The sequence below is a fragment of the Morone saxatilis genome, unplaced genomic scaffold (assembly GCF_004916995.1).
Source record: "Morone saxatilis isolate NCDOM2014 unplaced genomic scaffold, NCSU_SB_2.0 Contig14, whole genome shotgun sequence".
In the NCBI taxonomy this organism is placed as follows: Eukaryota; Metazoa; Chordata; class Actinopteri; family Moronidae; genus Morone; species Morone saxatilis.
Window position 1 is genome coordinate 13,753,518 of NW_023339696.1, and position 19,631 is coordinate 13,773,148.

Genomic DNA, 19,631 nt, shown 5'->3' on the forward strand with positions numbered 1-19,631 from the left:
TCATGCAAATTATGATCTCTGTTTTATGTTATCAGGCTGAATATATGGAATAGACAGTGGTCAGTGTAATCGGACTAATTCAGAAGAACAAAAGAATACACCATGTTTAAAACGCCTTTGGTGCTCCTATGCGTAATGTCCATTGGAGGAGGCTACCGCATAGGCAGCGTGTAGGCGCATTGCCCCAGTACAACCTGCCCACGGAAATACATTAAATATAGACAATCGCAGCTCATCACACAGGGGCGACCCCCTCTTTAAGACCAGGTATACCCCCTGGAGTATGAAAAACATGCGATTGTGAAGTTATGATGTGATTAAATTGACCCCCTGTCACATAACCTGTCAATAGGTGAACGTGATGCAGACGGATGCGGTGTGGGCTGCGACGTGAGGGAAAATGGAAAAAGGCGCAATGTTTTCATTACGCAGTAATATCAGCTGTGTGGAGGGAAGCACCTCCTAGGCGTGGGTTATCAAGTCCATGCATTCCTGAAGGTCGTAATCCGCATCTGGCATCTATCTTTTTGTTTTAAAAAATGGGATTATAGTATTGGCATTTTCAAGAGGATGCTGTATTATGCCACCTTAGTTCCTAAAAGCCAGATCCAAAACTAAATGAGAGGTTAATGTGGGAGGATTTTCCATCCCTCTCCTCTCAGTCTCCTGTTCTACCTGCATCTGGGTGGTTCTGAAATCCTTCCCCACCTTCAGAAAAAGATGCTTTGTGACCTTTTATGCAGCTCCTATGGGTTTATCATTCTTCCACCCCCAACACTTTTCATTCACCTCACAGGGAGGCAGAGCAGCTTGTCAAGCAGTGCTGGGTCGGGAGGTGTTCTCTGCTTGGTAGGGGCGGGGGGGATTAGGGCCAGGAGGTGTGGGTCATTATTATTACAAGGCTGTGTGAGTGGCATGCACTCAGAAAGGAGGGGACACACCTTGCGGGCTCTGTTTGTGCTATCATTGTCAGTTACCCCTTGGTTCAGGCTGCTTTTTCTAGCTCCAGTCTTTTTATAATCATTTCTGTGTGACTCATTAGTGTGTGTGTGTGTGGGAGTGTGATGCTGGAAATGTGTGTGGGCTTGTGGGCCTTCATATGAGCAGAGAAGATAGGGCAGTTCTTCCTTGTGTGTGCACTTACACAGCCTTATTTAAACGTTCCCCCCGCATGTAGTGCGTGCCGGTGCTGTTGTGCAGTATTATATTCTTCTCACACTCTGCTGTTTTCTGAAGCTGTCTGTCTTAAGAGCAGCAACAGCAACCTGCTGAGGTGGTCTGCCTCTACCTTAGAGCCATAATGAGCACCAGCATTCTCCCTGAACAGTCCTGACCCCCTGCTTATGGTACCTGCAGTTCACAGCCAGCGACTGTAACTCTCAAACCCTCAAATCGAAGGAGAAGTTCACAGCTATCCACTGCCAGTTGCCTCATGCCGAGGGGAGCTTCTGTGAATGAGCTTTGGATCAGGGCAAGGAGTAACAGGTGTAACCCTCTAGTGACCTTGAGCAGTGTAAGGCATTGGCTGTGTCATACAGGGAGAGATGGAAGGAAAGGAGTAGTCTAAGCTGTACCATCTCTAGCAACCTGGGCCGGAAGTTGAATGTTGATGAAAGAAGCACACTATCATGGGGTGCTCTGAATGAAATTGCCCATCAAAATGGTTTTTATGTTACAAGGTCAGCATGCTGTTCTTGTTAATTGCAATCTTGTTTTACATGTATTTCAAGTAATTTTTTGCTCTATTCATTGAGTTGCAGAGGTGTTGTGCTGAGGCAAGTTTTCTTATGTTTTCATCCTATGTTTGCGATAATGTCCCTTGATAGTACCACCCACAGAGGAGAAATGTGCGAGGGTGTTTGGATGCTTTACATGCATGCCTGTTCGGATCCATGTGTCCTTGCACACACGTGCCTTGGTGTGTTAGTGCAGGATCAGTGGGTGGGGTCAGACACGTGTTTGTATGTGCAGTTTATTAAGGCATCTTAATGTAAACATTCACGCTCCCTAAACATTCCCATCATGCCACAGTTCTACTACTGTAACACTGCCAGGAGGAGGATCCCAATTTTAATGGTTGCTGAACAGTTCAATTCAATTCAGTTTTTCTTTGTATAGCGCCAATTCACAACAAAAGTTATCTCAGGACACTTTTCAAATAGAGTAGGTCTAGACCGTAATCTTTATAACATTATTTGCATTTGCACACGCCCCAGCTGTGCCGTGTAGACTGAAATGGAGATGTGTATGGTTTAAAACCTTTGCTGTCTTTTCAGAGATGATTTCTCATTCTCCTTCTAGCTACTTGAAGCAGTACAAATGTTATCCTGCAAAGACATGAATAAATTAGCAAATCAGTAAAAAAAAATAATTTGCTTAAAGATTTCACCAATCATAGTTTTGCTTCATCTTGTACTCACTGAGGCTTCAGATATGCTATTCTGCTGACTCAGGGCATCACCCATCTTCAGAGTGGAACGGGGTTACTCTGTTGGTTTGACCTTCCTGAACCTCAGCAGTCTCAGTGGAGCCGCTGATACCAGTCTTCAGTCTCTTCAAACCAACTCAACAAACCTAAAAGAAGCACACAAGCCATGTTGGAGACTGTATGACTTTGATAATAGGAATCTGCGTGTGTCTTCATTAAGAGATAATGAGTAAACTGTTATAACGGCAGTCTTTTAATCTGCTCGCCTCTTTCGCATGTCTTATTATGTATGTAATGGCGAGTGTTTCTCCTTCCATGAGTCTTTTTTTATGTCTCTTCTTTGTGATGGAGATTGAAGGTCTTTTTCTGTGGGGGGTTGGTGATCAGGTGTGCTGTGTCAGCATCCCTTTGGCTCTCTGAGTCCGCTGCTGCTACTGCTGCTGCTGCTGCTGCCGCCACTTGCCTGCCTGGGTGAGATCTATGTCATGTGATCGCCAGCTTGACCAATCACCTCTGTGGAGCAAGACCTCGTACTGTAGGATGTGCAGCCATGCATACTCTATAGCTAAAAGAAATGTGTTATGGTGCAGTGGGAGAGACAGAAGGGTGTCACAGCTCTGCAAAGTGCGAGAAATTATGCCTGAATTTGTTTTCATTTTGTTAACTTTAGCCAAAATGTTTACTAGTTAAGCATTTAACTCAGTGTTGATGCCTCTCCATGATTAACAGTAGACATATTTTGTTTTTATTGTAATTGTTTTGATGCCCTCACACACCAAATAAGGCAGGAACAGATTACTTCAGTTCAGCCAGCTCCCACCCTCCATTTCTCATGACCTATTTCTCTATTCCCAACTCACTGCCCTATCTAGGTCTAGGACAGCCTGGTAAAATACTCCATGATACCAGTCAGACTGGTATATACATGCTAGACAATAAGTGAATTTCACCCATTAAAGAAAGGGCAAAAAAGTCTTTGTTCCATTTTATACTTTAAAAGGGCACCACTGTTTCTACCCCTAACCTCCTGACAAATTGTCTCTCACCCCACACTGCATTACTCACCTGTATGATGTTCACCACTAGTGCATGGTAATAGCCCTCTTCCTGCTCATGCCTTTAGGGTAGGCTTTAGCGCACCACTCCGCGATGCAATTATCAGAAAATGGCAGCCATTTGTGGGCTGGCAGATGAGTTGTAGATGCTTTCTCTCCCGCATTGTCTCACTCTTGCTTTTTCTTCCATCCGACAAATGTGACGTAGTAGGTGAATGTGTTAGCGATAAGCTTGCATGCTGGCCTTCCATGGATTTTCAGTGACAAAAGAGAAGTATCCAGTGAAAGAATTTACAGGAGTGGGAGTGTTAACGTGTTATGCACTTTGTAGTACTCGTTGCACTCCCTTACTCAAATGCTGACAAAAGAACAGAAAAGACAAAATTATGCATAAATCCGGAACATATTTGTCTGGGAAACACATTTCTGTTAATAAAATAACTGTCTGGCTGTTTTTACATTCAGTACAGCATTAGCACATGTGCACCTCTTAGCAAGAATGTGACTAGAAGAGCATATGGTAGCTGACAGGTAACATGAGATGTAGTAGGCAACCCTGTTGCATGCCAATGCAGCATCTCCTCCTCTCTTCTCTTTTTTCTTCCCCCACCTCATTATCTTGATTTGCCAGGTTTGCAGGTGGGGACAACACGGTGGAGATCTCAGAGCAAGTGGCCTTCGCGGGGCAGTTGATTGAGTGCTCTTCTGGGTTCACTTTTGTTTAGTTTCCGGCTGATCACATTGTTAATTCTTGACTGAAAAGTACACTCAGCATGTTATTTACCAAGTCAAGTCCAATTCTTGGCAAGCGTTTCATGTAGTTTTGAGGCAGCAGTCATCAACAATCAAAAAACTAGTCATTACTTTTGTTCTAGATGGTGTATCTTTATTTAAAGCTGTGATTGTATAGAGCCATTCAGTCATAGTATCAGAGGTTCATGTTGATAACCCTCCCATAATCCTGTCGGTGCCTCTCAGAGACAGCATACTACAGGGTAGAGTTAGTGATAAAGAGCCTTTGTCAAGGGGCCATTTGGGGCATCAAAAGAGAGATGATGTAATATCTGACAGAAGCGTTGTTTCTCCCTTTCTATGTGACTGATTCTCTCAAAAGACTAACCTCTTAAAGAGCCCCTGTACTGGTGGTCCGCCACAAACTCACATGTAAGACACAACATGGCATATAAACAGCTTTGGGGACAACTGCTCGATCACACTTTGATTTGCACTATGATTTACTTTTTGTCCCCATTAACCTGCTACATATTAAAGCAGGTTCGATCACAGCCACAGTGTATCACGGGTGTCGGGGTTGACCCAGTCTGTTGCTCATGAACTCATCTCCAACAGGAAGTGACCTCGGGGTCTGACTGAAATGCAGTAAATGAGTCAGATACAATTCAAGCTGTGAGGCATTCAGGAACAAGACACAGTCTAAAGAGGATTTAATATTCTGTCTCATAGCTATCTGCAACAGATGGTACTGTTAACGTAACATAATATCACAATCCTCTGTTTCAGTAACTTTTTCAGTAGGTTAAATTTATGTTTATTACGCAGAATTGTTTTTTGCAATAAATGCTCTTTAGAGGTAATACGCTCTCTGGTGTGGTAGCCATTTTTGTACGTCATGAAAATAATACATTTCTAGTTAAAAGCAATGATAAAGTTAGTGCTGTAAAAACATTCCAAATTCACATAGTGCTCTGCTGGCGATAAGTCTTCTTAATTTATAGTGGTGTTCAACCTCAGCCCTTGGCTACGGCATTATTCTGAGAAATAAATAGCTTTAAATGAGAGTAGCGTCATTGTTGTTAGAAATAACTAAGTTCTCTTAAGGAGACGGGCAACTCCCTATCAACATGCCCACTTCCTTCTATTCAGGAATGCCAATAGTCTCAAAACAGGAAGCACTAATCTACTAATAACAATTTCCTGTTTTGTTTACCTCGTTCTTATTTTTCATGTACATTTTTGAGAAGATGATTCTCCACCTCCCTTTTCTATACCGTTGATATAACATCTTTGGTTGCCTAGAAACGCTCATATGGTATTAGCTGTTCCAACACCTTCTTAACCATCACATCATGTTAAATTTTCCAAAATGGTGAAGATTTATATATCTTTATATCTATCAAAGCAAGACGGCTTTTGTAAATGATTTCATTTATGGCCTGGATGGCAATACAGCACCGTATCGATCTTTGTCACATCACCTTCATTGTCTAATTGATGCTCTCTACTGGACATTTGGCATCATTTAGGTGCAGTGTGTGTCTGCTTGGGCAGTGTAAAACTCACAGAGCAGAGTGCTTTTTGTGGAAATTATTCACCATGAATAAAGTTATTAGAGATAACTCACTGCTTGTGTTTCCAGTGAAACGTTGCTGAATGCTGCAGGCTCTCTCTCTCTCTCTCTCTCTCTCTCTCTCTGGACATGTGTGTGTTTTGTGTGTGTGTGTGCACGCCTGTGTGCACGTATGTGTACACTCCACTCACAGTTATTCTTGCATACTTAACAGAACTGTGACCTAGTTTGCTGGACAACTACAGTAAGTGGGTTTTTCTGTTTTAGTAACCTTGTATCCCATCAGCCCCTCCGCCTTGTCATTTGGGAGGAAACCGAGTGGGCCTCTAGATGCGTTTGCACGGGGAAAGGTCTGGAGGAAAAAAAAAGCATTAAATGGAGAAATATTCACAGAGCATCTCTAGCATGAACACTGCTGTATGTTTTTGTGTATGTATATTTGTGTGTGTGTGGCTCACTGTGGAATTCATGCCAGCGCTCCAGGCCGTGTGGTGCCCTGCTGTGGCCCAGGGCCACCATTCTGCTCCACTACCCTCCCCTTCCAGCACAGGACCTAGCATCTAGCAAAGCTCCTCTAGGCCTCAGAGTAGGCATTTTTGTTTGCCAGGCTAGCAGCATTGTGAGCAAAATGAGAATTTGACCATTTTCTTTTTGTTCAGACCAATCTCAGCCGGACGTGTGGACTGAAGGTTTTACAGCCGACAGTGTTGGCTAGCTACCAAGGCAATATGTTCAAGACTACGGATGTTATTTTATTCACATTTTGATTATATCGACATAGATTATTCGTGCTTTCATATACCATGCACAGCGCTGGGGGGGCTAAGCATGAGGGTTTCCAACATTAACATATCTCTAGATAGAATTATTTATTATATAAGACATATTTGTATGGAATGTGCGGCTGTAATGGTCAGCTGGGTATTTGGAGCGCACATGTTACTTCCAACTTTATGGAATTGCAATGACTTGGAATGTCTAAGGTCCCTGGGAAAATATTCACAATAAAATTGCATTTTCTTTAGCCAGCTGTAAATACACAAGCCCAGATGTCCTCAACAGATTCAGACCCTGCTTCTTATCAGCACTTTGTTAATGTTGCCATCAGAGAGTCTGGAAGTTGATCTTTCTGTGTCAATATTGTCTCAACTAATTCATTTTTAGTTTCTGCGGTCATCCATGTTTGCATCGCACAGATTTATAGTTCTTTCTTCGCTGATTCATCAAAGAAACAAGCATGATTTTGTCAGCTTTTGGAATTATTTTGTATGTGTTGGACTGGTAGCTTATAATAAATATCAGCATTTTTGACTTTGGTTTGTTAATTAATCTGTTAATATTTATACACGTTTGTGCACGTGTGTGTGTGCTGTGTGTGTCTGTTTGTATTGAGTCATCAGCAGCTCCAGGTAAAGGAATGCCTGCAAAGTGGCAGATGGTTGGCATAAAGCGGTCTCTCTCCTCCTCCATGAGCACGCCGCCCACATGGCTGCCAACTCTCCCACGTGTTTACTTTCCTCCCAGGACTCGTTGTGCACACTATTTGCTGAGACAAATTTCTCTCCTCACCTACAAAATCTTTTGGAAGTCAGCTTTACATCAGGTTCTGTAACAAAGCAACTCCAAGACCCGCTGCAGTCCAGCCTACTGTATGCAATGCTACTTCGTCTCTGTGTCTTCACAGGCCAATGATGTACGATGCTGCTTTCCTAAGAGGAAATGCCACTGTCAAACAAAACAAACAAGCTCAAAGAACAAGACGGTCTGCTGTCTTTGAAGACATGCTCCAATTTGTTTGAAGTCTAGGTCATAATGGCCACATCAGTTGTGGTCAGCGAGAACGCCAGATGTCTGCGTTTAAAAATTTCATTCCCTTGTTTTATACAGCACATCTAATTAATGAATAGTGTTTTTAGCCACCCTTTTTCGGTTTGCACCGCGTCTATGTTCCCTCGGTCGACCCTACAGGAAAAACACTCCCACACTCACACAAACACACACTGGAGACAAACAGAAAGTGATAGGAACAGGATGGCCCCTCACTATTAAAACTTTCTAGCATTTTATGCAGCTGTCATATTGTTGAGAAAGTCTGAGGTTTAGGTTTATCAGCAGCACTCCTGACTCAGACAGCTAGGCCAGAGAGAGCCGCACAGGTTGTCCATGTATCTCTGCCAGGCATCGCTAATAGAGTAGCTTCTCCACATCCCTGTCACTGCTGGAGCTCCCGTCCCATCTGTGCTGTTGGGCCCCCCATTAGAGTCCCTCAGCTGCCAGATTCTCCCAAGGGACACTTCAACCAGCCAGTCTGAGGACTCATAGACACTGACGAGCTCACAGCTGCATTGCAGACCTCCAGGCTACAAGTTAGGCGTGGAATACATGTGACACTCTGGTCCGCAAGGTCTTTTATAGAACATGGAGTTTTAGAGATTATTTGGAGCTGTTGGAGTGTCGCAGTAAGAACTGAGCCAAACTTTAGTGCGCCACTCTGGTTATTTTTATCCCCTTTTGTCATGTAATCAGCAATCTGCAATCACACTTATCCTTACAGATCATGCCAGAAATCTCTTGCTCGGCTATCATTTTCTCTCTCCCTCTTAGGCGAGCAACACACACATTTCCTGTATTTTTCCTCCTAGATCATTGAGCATTGCAGTTTTCCAAGAGGCTGGCTGTGATTAGAGCCATTGGTACGTGGTTTGACCCAGTTCCCATGGCTCCATGCTCACATCTTGGCACTGAGACCTGGGGATGGCAATAACTGACATCATTAAAGCTAGGCTTTCTGTTGTTGGTGTATGGAGTATGTACACACAACTACATGTCAACATTAAACAACCACACTTCAGTCCTTTTATTTTGTGCAACTTTTATACAGTGATCTTCAGCATGATGCACTGAGCTGCAATGCTGTGTATTTGACAGACTTGGTGTACAAGGCATCATCCATGAAAAGAGCATTTTAGTAATGTATTTTTGTCTGGCTGGTGAATGATAAAGCACAAACCAAGGTCTTTTCCATTCTCTTGGTCAACAGTGAGATAAATTAAGATTTTGTTTTTAAATGAATGATACAAAAAAAGCTATTATTCGCAATTGGCATTGGCATGGTTGGGGCACAATAGCAGGAAGAGGTTGTGCAGACAGGAAGGGGAAGTGCTGAGAGAGTATGTGCACCACTGGGTGGTTGCTGGGGGTCTACAGGTCTGGTTTCGAGTCAGTTTAGGAGGCCAGACTGTCTGCCTAAGCAATCCCTCCCATGTCAGCCTACAGCCCCTTTTGAGCAGGAAGTACATGTTATCCTCCAGCCTGATTAGGTGGTCCTGATAGGTCCTTGATTGTTGCTTTAGACATGTGCATTGTTTTGCCCAAGTTTGTTTAAAGGAATTCTAAAAAAACAACCCAAATGTAATATAATTTATGTTCTCCTAGGAGACAATTTGCCTATTTCATCTTTTCTTGAAGGATTAAAAAAAAAAGTATTGAGCTCTGTTGGGAAAACCTCTTGCTGAAAAAGGACCTAAGTCTTAAAATATAAGCTGTCTGAACTGATCTGACACCGTATATTTATGATATCCAGTGGTTTGCTCTTCTCTGAGCTTATGGCTCATTCAGTACTCCGGATGAGTAGTTTTATCTGCTTCAGCGGCAGTGCAGCTCTGCCCTTTCCTTCAGTCTTTGGCTAAGTCCCCAGTCTGCTGGATCCACAGTGGGATGTGATGCTCCTCAGTGGGAACTGGCATATTTGAATCAGTGGCCTTTGGTCACTGCCATCCTGCCTGTTGCACTCATGCTGGTGTTAGAAGGCTCCAGCGAGTTTACAGCATGTGTAGTGATAATTAATATGTTGAGCCTATGTATTGTCTAATATCATGACTAAGAGAGACAGTGAAACAAACACATGAACACCCACACATGCTCCAAAGGGACAGGTGCATGGATGTGGCCCACCCATTTTGGAGTGCTGTCACATTGATGTTGTACAAAAATTCAGTGAATGAGTCTGCATTCAATGCAAGGCAGCTGGGACTTTATTTCACAACTGTGAAACATTTTGGCAAAGACACACCAATGTGAAACAAATTTGGATACATATGAGACTTGCAGACTGCCACAAATCACCATAACTAGTATGTCATCGTGAGCTTATGAAAAGAGTTTTATTATTTGAATATGAAACCAGTCTGCAATATTCACCATCACGACTCAATCAATACGCTCAATCTCTGTGACTTAAAAGACTTTACAGTGCATAAAGCTGCATTCATTGACAGAGCTGTTATATCCAGCAGGAATCAGACGTCTGCAATGTTGCTCATGGGCAGTCATTTGTTTCAAAATGCTAGCATCAGCTAATGTTCATGTTGCCTCCACTGGATACCCTGACTGTTTTACACTTTCTATCCCTACAGGGCAGAAAAAACAGAGGTGTTAAGCGAGGACCTTCTACAGGTGAGTTGTGGTGTAGCCTGTGTGTGTGTTTTGTGTGTGTAGGCTGAGGGTGCAATCACAACACCTGTAAACCAGGTCCTTGATCAAGTGGTTAGTCCCGTCATTTTACACACTGTGTTAAATTAACAGGAGTAAATCATGTGATTATGACGGCTGTGTTTGACCATAATGGAGATGAGTGGTTTTAACAGTTTTTGTCTTCTTACCCCTTAAAGCGAAGCTAGGTCTCACCAAGGATAACATTTTGTCCGTATGCAGTTCAATTAAAGAGCAATGCTTAAGACAGAGGTTGTTTCAATTGAAAAAAAGAGAAAGTCAGAAAACTAAACAGGTTTTATAACTGCATTTTTTTCCTTTGACCATCTCACAACCTCTTTGCGACTAATTATTACAATTTTTATTATCAAATATTTTTTTATGGATCATTGAAGATATCACATTATATCTTGGCACAACCCATAAAGATGCTTATTTTGAGAGACCAACAATGTTAAACGTGTCATTTTTAAACACAATTGAAGTATAACCTTTATGCATATACATAACCTGTGTACTGCCAATCTTTGCCATGAAGACAGCAGCAGTGTTGTTTCTATGGTAATACATGGGTGGGTATGACAAGAGGCCTCTGTGGTGTGTCCGCGTGTGTTCTTTCAGGTGGAGAAGCGTCTGGATCTGGTCAAGCAGGTGACACACAGCACTCACAAGAAGCTGACCGCCTGCCTGCAGGGTCAGCAGGGGACTGATATGGAGAAGAGATCCGTCAAGTCACCTTCTGTGAGTACCTGTCCATCATTCAATCAGACATGGATATGATGGGATGTGCAATGATGAAACATACCATTCATAATCTTGTATGAATTTTACAGAAGCTCAAATAATAGAATTTGTCTTTACTGTCAGAAAAAACTACCGCTCACGATCCTGGCACAATGTATGGTAGAAGGGGCTGCAGTGTTGGGGGACGACTCTCTCCTGGGGTAAGTCACTGTAGTTAACAGGCCTTTGCTCACACACTTCCCTAGCATACATACACACATGCACAGAGAGTCATCTTTAATTATTGATTTGGCTATTGAATTCTTCTCTGTCCTCATTACCCTTGTCTGCATTTTAATTGCATTTGATTGCCTGTGACTTTGGCTGTCACCAAACAGGAAGATGCTGAAGCTGTGTGGGGAGACAGAAGAGAAGTTGGCCCAGGAGCTCATCCAGTTTGAGTTCCAGATAGAGAGAGATGTGGTGGAGCCTCTCTATGTGCTTGCTGAGGTGAGCCGGTGTGGGTACAAGATATGCGCTGCCTGGCAGATCCGCTCAGGGTCTTGCATTTACTGATGACATAACACATTAACACAATATGACTGGCTGCCGAGTCTGTTCTGTAAATCTTCTTTCACTGTTGAATTTTGCATTTTAAATTCTTTATTTTCAAAAAATGACTCTACATCACAAGCTAGAACCTCATTGGACCCTCAGCCTTTTTACATGGGGGTTGACATGTGTATATTTGTAACTCAAATAATGCCTATCCTTCAAAGAGCTAGGTGAATCATATTATTTATTATCATATTTCATGTTTAATATACTAATTTTAAAATGGATTTGTAGGGTAAACACAGGTCTTGCTAATGAGCTAATTAAGGTTTCGTTCCATTTAGTGTAGCAGAGTCTGGTTGACTTTAATGGAACAGGCCCTTAATTAGTATAACTGAACCGCCTGTGTTTACCCTACTATGCCATGCCAAAATGGCTGCTGTGAAAAAGGTCTGTTGAGTGTCATATCCAAGTTAGGATATATAAGTAGTATAGTAGTAGTCTATATATTTAATATGTACAGTATTGGATGCAGATCTTTTTCTCTACACAAAAATCGTAAAGTCAAAATTTGTTAATCTGCGGAGCAAACACACGGCATCTGTACGCTTTCCAATGTACAGCCAATCATGTGATAATGTGTTAGGTCGTCGTAAATGCAGAAACCCAAGCAGATCTGCCAGGCCGAGCATATCTGGTACCTACACCGGCACTGCTGTTATCTACTGCACCAATTAAGACTTAACACCTTGATACAACCTGATATGCATTACAGAGCTGCACAAAATTACAAGCAGAATACATTTACATAAAAGTGCTGCACTTTTATTCTCTGAGCTGACTTTAATCATCCACTTAATATTCTTTTTCAGGTGGACATTCCCAACATCCAGAAACAGAGGAAGCACTTAGCTAAACTTGTCTTGGACATGGACTCCGCTCGGACAAGGTGATGGACGTCCACATTTAAGAGCTGCTCTTGTTCATTTACATTTTTTAAATAAGGCTCAGGTTTTAAATGACTGTGCAAGTAGCATGACGTATCCAATGTGGTTTTTTCCTCTTTTTTTCCCGCCTCATGCCTATAGATTTCATCAGTCCTCCAAGTCATCCAGTCACCCGAGCACACTGCAGCCCGGCGCCAAGTCCGAGTCTCTGAGAGAGGAGATGGAGGAGGCAGCCAATCGGATGGAGATTTGCAGGGTGAGTCACCAGTCAGAGATACTCAAATATTATTCCCTCCTCCAGCTCCTTGGCTCTCTTTTTGATTTATATCCCTCCTGCATGTATCCGACACAAATGGACCACAATCGAGGATGATATTACAGCTATATGTAGGTGAGATCATTTCTTATCAGATGATGGCTCTCTACTTTCTGTTTCAGGATCAGCTGTCAGCAGATATGTACAGTTTTGTGGCCAAAGAAATAGACTATGCAAACTACTTCCAGACAGTAAGTATATTTTATCATCAAAGTTCTAATACAAATGAGAAAATATTGTATTTTTATTTAGTTTCTGCTTACAGAAAATATTGTAGATTAACTTCATTGTATGATACACATTTGTACACCCTCTTATCACGCTGTCCCCTTCTATAGCTGATAGAAACGCAGGCAGAATACCACAGGAAGTCATTAGAGATTCTTCACAGTATCCTGCCCCAGATTAAAGCTCACCAAGGTGAGTCTTACAGTTTGTGTGTGTGTGTGTGTGTGTGTCTGTGTGTGTGTGTAGAGCTGCTGCAATATTGCACCTGAAGCAATATCAAGATGAGAAGTAATGGAGTTAACAGCCCTGACGTGTCACATAACAATCTCATTAAGCTTTAATTATCCACCTTCATATTTAAGCAATGGCTGCTTTACAAGAGCTAAACCAAACTTAAACGTCATATTTTCCAAATAAATAATAATGTCAATAAAGGTTCCCACAAATGTCTCCAGACTTTTTATACAGTGATTGGTCTGAAGTCCAGGAGGGGATGCAGCTGAGGTGAATAAGTTTGTTATTGTTTGCGTGTGTGGTTGCGATTCAAGTTGTTGTTGTGTGTTGCAGAGGCGTGGGTGGAGAAGCCGTCCTTTGGCAAGTCTCTAGAGGAACACCTGAACATTAGTGGGAGAGAGATTGCCTTCCCCATTGAAGCTTGTGTCACCATGTTGTTAGAGTGTGGCATGCAAGAAGAGGTAGAGGGTACACACACACACACACACACACACACACACACACAGATATACACATCACTTTTTGTGTAGGCTAAAATGCATATTTTTGTTTATGCCGGGACACACATGGTGCTTATTTTTTATTTTAATTAAATTATAATTTTACTTTATCAATCCTTTTATTTAAAGGTAACCTTGCAACCAATCGCACTCATACACCACCAGACATGCAGGCAAACACATATGTGTGCAGATACACACAAATAAAAATGTATGCCATAAATGTGCTAGTATCAACGGTGTTATAAATATAGCCTACATGATTTGAAGTTAATGGACTAAAACATTTAAAACCACCTGCAGGTTCCTGTGTTATTTATCATCAACCGATGTCAAGCGCACAACGATAGAGGCTATTACTTTTGTACAACATTTATATGCGCAGGTCATGTTAGATCTGATAATTACAGATGATTATGTTTCCTATGTGTGGGCTGCAGGGTCTCTTTAGAGTGGCTCCGTCAGCCTCCAAGCTGAAGAAGCTGAAAGCTTCCCTGGACTGTGGAGTTCTGGATGTGCAGGAGTACTCCTCCGACCCACACGCCATCGCAGGTGAACTACACCCACACACATGCCTTGTTCAAAGCCCATTTCCATAACAACAACCCCTACACTACAAACTGTAAAACACATCTATGTTAAAGGAAAATGTTTTTACTCAACATCTGCAGCAGTTTTTATGGTGTGCGAAGGTAATTTATACTTTATGAAAGTTTTTAGATTGATTTTGCCCTTAGTTGGCGGAAAATTTTGTTAACAACAGAACAGTTACTGGCTATCTTCACCGGCTCTGCCCCCAGTGCTCTTTTCCTGAAGGGTTTTTGTTCTGATATTGCTGTCCGTTTCACACATTAGCATGAAATCTGTGTTGAGCAATCTCAATCTGGCAGCTGCACTAGCTGCAAGGGCCTGCTGGAGGGGAGTGGAGATATGGGGCATGGCCTCAACAGTGCTCTGAAGAGAGAAAACAACCCTCCCCTCCTCTAAAAAAGCTAACAAGTTTTTACTCCCTGTTTTTTTCACCCAAAGGGGCTCTGAAATCATACCTCCGTGAACTCCCTGAGCCACTGATGACCACTGAACTTTATGATGAATGGATTCAGGCCTCCAAGTGAGTTGCTGTTTTCTTATTAAAAACATGTTCTTGAATTATGCCGGTGGGCACACTGAAAAACGGAAAGTAGTCCAAAGTCGTTATACAGGGGGTCTGAACTGCCACAATGAAAAATGGTGACATTTATTTAGAAGTGGAGCAACAGTAAATTATAATGATTTTTTATTTCCCCAGCATTCAAGATATGGACAAGAGACTACAAGCACTAATGGCAGCATGTGAAAAACTCCCCACAGACAACTTGAACAATTTTAGGTCAGTCACTTTCCTTGATTTTCTGTACCTTTATTTAAACATGTTCCCATGTGGCCCTACTATAAAAATAAAGAAAACACGATTGCAAGGTAAAATTTCACTCATATCTCAAGCTCTCTAAGAAGACAAAAAGAAACTTCTCAAAATGAAAACAGCCGTGTCATTGATGCAAATTACCCATACCAGGCCAAGTACCATCAGTTTCAGCGCTGCAGTTTCAGTCCAACCTGCACCACCTACAGGCAAAAAAAAAATAGCAGCAGTAGCAGGCTTACCACCCACAGGCAAAGACATTGATTCTGTAATATTGCACCACCTGGTGGCAATTACTTTTACAGCGGTAGTAATCAATGTCTGCACGTGGCAAGTTTTAAAATTGCTGCAACTATTAATTTCTCGTCTTGTTTAGGGCAACATCAGTATGTCTACATCTGCAGGTTTTAACTGCTGCTGCTATTTCCTTACATTTTTATACAGTAGGTAGCAGTAGCACAGGTTCGCATATAATGACTTTGTGCAGGATCTGCAACCTGCTAAAAGTGACTGAGTAAGTTTCAGTAACAATATGTGGGTAAATATGACAGTCATCTCTAACACAGCTCTGAAGGGTTAGTACATGTGTGCAGCTTAACAAGATGTCTGAGAAATAAAATTCAATTCAATAAATTGACTTTAAGATGCACTCTTAATTAAATTCCACAGATATCTAATCAAATTTTTAGCCAAGCTAAGTGAGTACCAAGACGCAAACAAGATGACTCCTGGTAACATGGCGATTGTTCTCGGCCCCAACTTGCTTTGGACACACACTGAACCGTATGTATTGAAACAACTATTTTACATGAATTCAATTCTTTTTTTACACTTTTATACTGTAGTTCAGTTATTTTTCTTCTTTCCAGGAACATGACAGAGATGATGACCACCATGTCCCTGCAGATTGTTGGCATTATTGAGCCCATTATCCAGCATGCTGACTGGTTCTTCCCTGGAGGTGGGATCACATACTATGTATGTAATATTGTTGTCTGGCTGGGCACCATATCAATTTTAATTGGTCTTCCATCATTGTAATTCTAAAATGAGATTTAAAAAAAAATTGTAAGTAATGCCCCACAATTTTGTTCAAATGAACATATCAAAACATAAGCAAAGTCAGACTTCTGTCAGAACAATTAGCCCTTTTATATTTATTACTTGATATAATATGAATATACTTCGTATACTATATTTAATTATTGTTTTTCTCTTGCTCAGTCCTATATGAATATGATGACACCTTATGATCCTATCACTGTCCTTCATCATTATCAGTTCACATAAACAACCAACAATAGATAATAAAATAGACCATAAAGTCGTACAACAAACCAGCTGTACAACAAAAACACACATGAAGCATAACAAACTGCTCATGAGTGCTGCACACATCATGATATTTGAGCACGATGTGTTTGAAGCTGCAGCATCATGTATCACCCAACTCAGGGCAGCAGTTAATGCTGCGTTTGCTGTTTAAAGAATTTGTCTTGTCATTCGCTACAATGGATCACTTCCTGTTTGCACAAGTCTCATATACACTACAGATATAGAGTTAAGGTGTACACCAGCCATTAATTTTTCTTGTCATATTATTGATTTTATGAATTATGTTTTTTTACTCAGTGGAGTAAAAGCATGCAACAAAGCAAAATGTTAAATTATTTCATTAAATATTGAATAAAACCATGATAATATTGTATTTGGTACTATCACTTTTTCAAATTGGTAATTACACCAGTGTAGCTACTACTGTAACATCAGTATACCTTATGCTGATGGTGTATCCACTCCTCCCTTAGAGATTGAATTCAACTTGACAGGCAGCTATGGCAGCCCGATCCACACCAACCACAACTCCAACTACAGCTCCATGCCCTCACCAGACATGGACCAATCAGAGCGCAAGCAGCAACACGACCAGAGCCGACGCCCACTGAGCGTCGCCACTGACAACATGATGCTGGAGTTTTACAAGAAGGATGGGTATGATGCCAAGTGCATCCTTCTGCTGCCCACCTCTCACTCTCTCACTCTCTCACTCTCTTTCTCTCTCTTTTCCACCCACGCCTCCTCTCAGGCATCTGATATTTAATTCTTATATTTGAGGCCAGCAACACATGCACATTTAAAGTCCATTACCTTGGTGGAGTATTTATGCATCCTGTTATCTAAAGTCTTCCGCTCCAGTGAGTCAAATGCATCCATAAGCTGCAGACAGGTGATGGTATATCTCACCTGTCCATAATTCCAACACACACAACTACATCCTCAATTATTAGCATTCATCAGATGAAGAGAGGGCTGAAAACTAGTGTCATTTGAGTACATGGTGCTGAATTGCCTTGAGTGGCATTATCTCTATGGCAACGGGTCTCTGATGGAGGGCTGTTGGTTACGTGTTTTTTTTCTCAGGAAATATTTCTCCAGGGCTATCTTCCCATCCTCCCACACCCATCTCCTCCTTCGCAGTCTGGCTAGCACGTCACCTGGCCTGAGTCATTCCTCCAGCCGGTGGAAAAACACTGGCATAATTGGCCTTCACCAAAATACCTACATCAAATTAAAGAAAGGGCTGTAATATAAATCAATCTGTCCATCCCATAATCAGCCATTATCAGTATGGGGTGATATAAAATAGCTTTTATCTATTTAGAGTAATTAGCAGCTTAGGAAGAAGCGTCTGCTCTGCCTCTGTGTTTGTGCGTTTCTAAGACCAAACAGGTTTAATTAGAAAAAAACAAGCCTTTAATTGCTCAGTAGATAGGTACTGGCTGGTTATGTGGCCTGACATCCTCTCATCTTCTCCTCCCTGCCATCATATACAGTATACTGAGTGACTGAGTCTGTGATTGTGAACCATGTCTACATTACTTCTGACCTCATATCCCTTTTGCCTCTCTTCTCCCTACTAACGCAGCATTAGGAAGATACAAAGGTACGCCTTTTTCCCCACTTCTTTCCTCACTACCCCCTCTCACCTCTGTCCTCGTCATCATATATGACTCGGCATATGTGTTTGTCTTCAGTATGGGCGTCCGGGTTATGGATACCTCCTGGGTGTCTCGTAAGGGTTCGGCCACGCTGGCACGCAAGGCCTCCTCCACCCCTCCGGGCATGCAAGGGCCTGGCTCTCCCGCAGACACGCTGATCCCGGAGCAGCCAGGAGAGCTCGCCACGTCCCCATCCGCAACGCCACCACCTGGAGAAAGAGTTTGGTAAGTCACAGTGGAAATGCTGTCCCTTATTGCCTCACGCATCCACTCCTGTTCATTTTTACCATCATCACCATCATTATCTTTCTCAGCTCTGTGTGATCGAGATCCCTGGCTGTGTTAATCATACTCCCATTTTTTTTGCGACGCCTCCTTTTTCTTTTTAGTGTTTCTCTGTCAACATCTCCATGCCTCTTTGTGTTATTTTTTTTTTTTTCTCACTTTCCACATTTCTTCAGTTCTCACTGTATTTCGTCAGGTTGATGTCACTGTGGGAAAAAAATTCAAAAGGATAATTACATTTTTTGACTCTAACTCTGACGGGTTTTAGTCCAAATACTATGGAAGTTTTGTTTCTGTACTGTACATGACACTAAGCTTCTATCTGCAAGTCCTTTTGCGAGCATGCTAATATTTCCAATATCCCATTGTTGTGGCTTGGCTTTCTCAGCTTTGGTTGTGAATTATTTCCTTTTCTGTTGACACTCAGACTGATTTCACCATTTTTTGGTCTGATTATCATAGTTAAACACATGAATAATCACCTCATGGTCGCTGGCTCTGCCTGCGTGGCAGACAAGAGATAATATGGCTTCTGGCTTGGCTGGCTTTCCCCTCCTCTCCTGTGGCTCTTTCAGCCAATGAAAGGGTTTTGTGTCTGTTTCACACTGCCCTGGGCTGACTGCAGGACTGCAATGCAAACAAGTCATAGGGGCAGATAGGGTTTCCATATGCAGCAGAGTGGAGATATTCAGTAATCAGCTCAGCTCGATAATATCGTAAGCTGCAGACCAGCACTTTGACTCCAGAGACAGATCCTCACAGCTCCATGCAGTGTGCAGACACAAGGTGATCACAGAGGGAGTCCTACACACTGTATTCTTTTCCTTTGGCAATAAAACTTTCTTTTCCTTTGCTGTTTCTTTGTGCTTGTCTTTGTATTTGCACTAAGTTGAGTGTGTGCTTAGCTTGGTGCCCGCCACCCACCCTAAAATGCAAATTCTACCTTTTTTTTTTTCTTCTGTTTCTGGCTTCGGACCAACTAACACACTAACACCCTAATCATCAAAAAAGCTTATCCTATATCGCTCCAATGCGTCTCCCTGTTCAATCACTAGAGCTGTTTCTTTTGTGCTGTCTATTCTCTTAATATCTACAGCTCAGACAACGTGTCGCCAAATCGGCCGGACACCTCTCATGCCCACCCACCCCCAGGGGAGGAC

The 19,631-nt window shown here is 42.1% G+C and overlaps 1 protein-coding gene across 1 annotated transcript in view; it reads left to right on the plus strand.

The window, feature by feature from the left end:
• Nucleotides 1-19,631, plus strand: part of si:ch211-114m9.1 (rho GTPase-activating protein 44) — a gene marked incomplete in the record, with an annotated part of 22,568 nt that overhangs the window by 402 nt on the left and 2,535 nt on the right. The window contains 17 exon segments of the mRNA XM_035655544.1: nucleotides 10,207-10,246; nucleotides 10,904-11,023; nucleotides 11,150-11,226; nucleotides 11,404-11,515; nucleotides 12,433-12,509; nucleotides 12,649-12,763; nucleotides 12,946-13,014; nucleotides 13,162-13,243; nucleotides 13,619-13,746; nucleotides 14,226-14,337; nucleotides 14,815-14,896; nucleotides 15,074-15,154; nucleotides 15,857-15,970; nucleotides 16,057-16,148; nucleotides 16,996-17,179; nucleotides 18,114-18,131; nucleotides 18,223-18,411. Coding sequence (XP_035511437.1) covers nucleotides 10,207-10,246; nucleotides 10,904-11,023; nucleotides 11,150-11,226; nucleotides 11,404-11,515; nucleotides 12,433-12,509; nucleotides 12,649-12,763; nucleotides 12,946-13,014; nucleotides 13,162-13,243; nucleotides 13,619-13,746; nucleotides 14,226-14,337; nucleotides 14,815-14,896; nucleotides 15,074-15,154; nucleotides 15,857-15,970; nucleotides 16,057-16,148; nucleotides 16,996-17,179; nucleotides 18,114-18,131; nucleotides 18,223-18,411 — 1,692 coding nt within the window.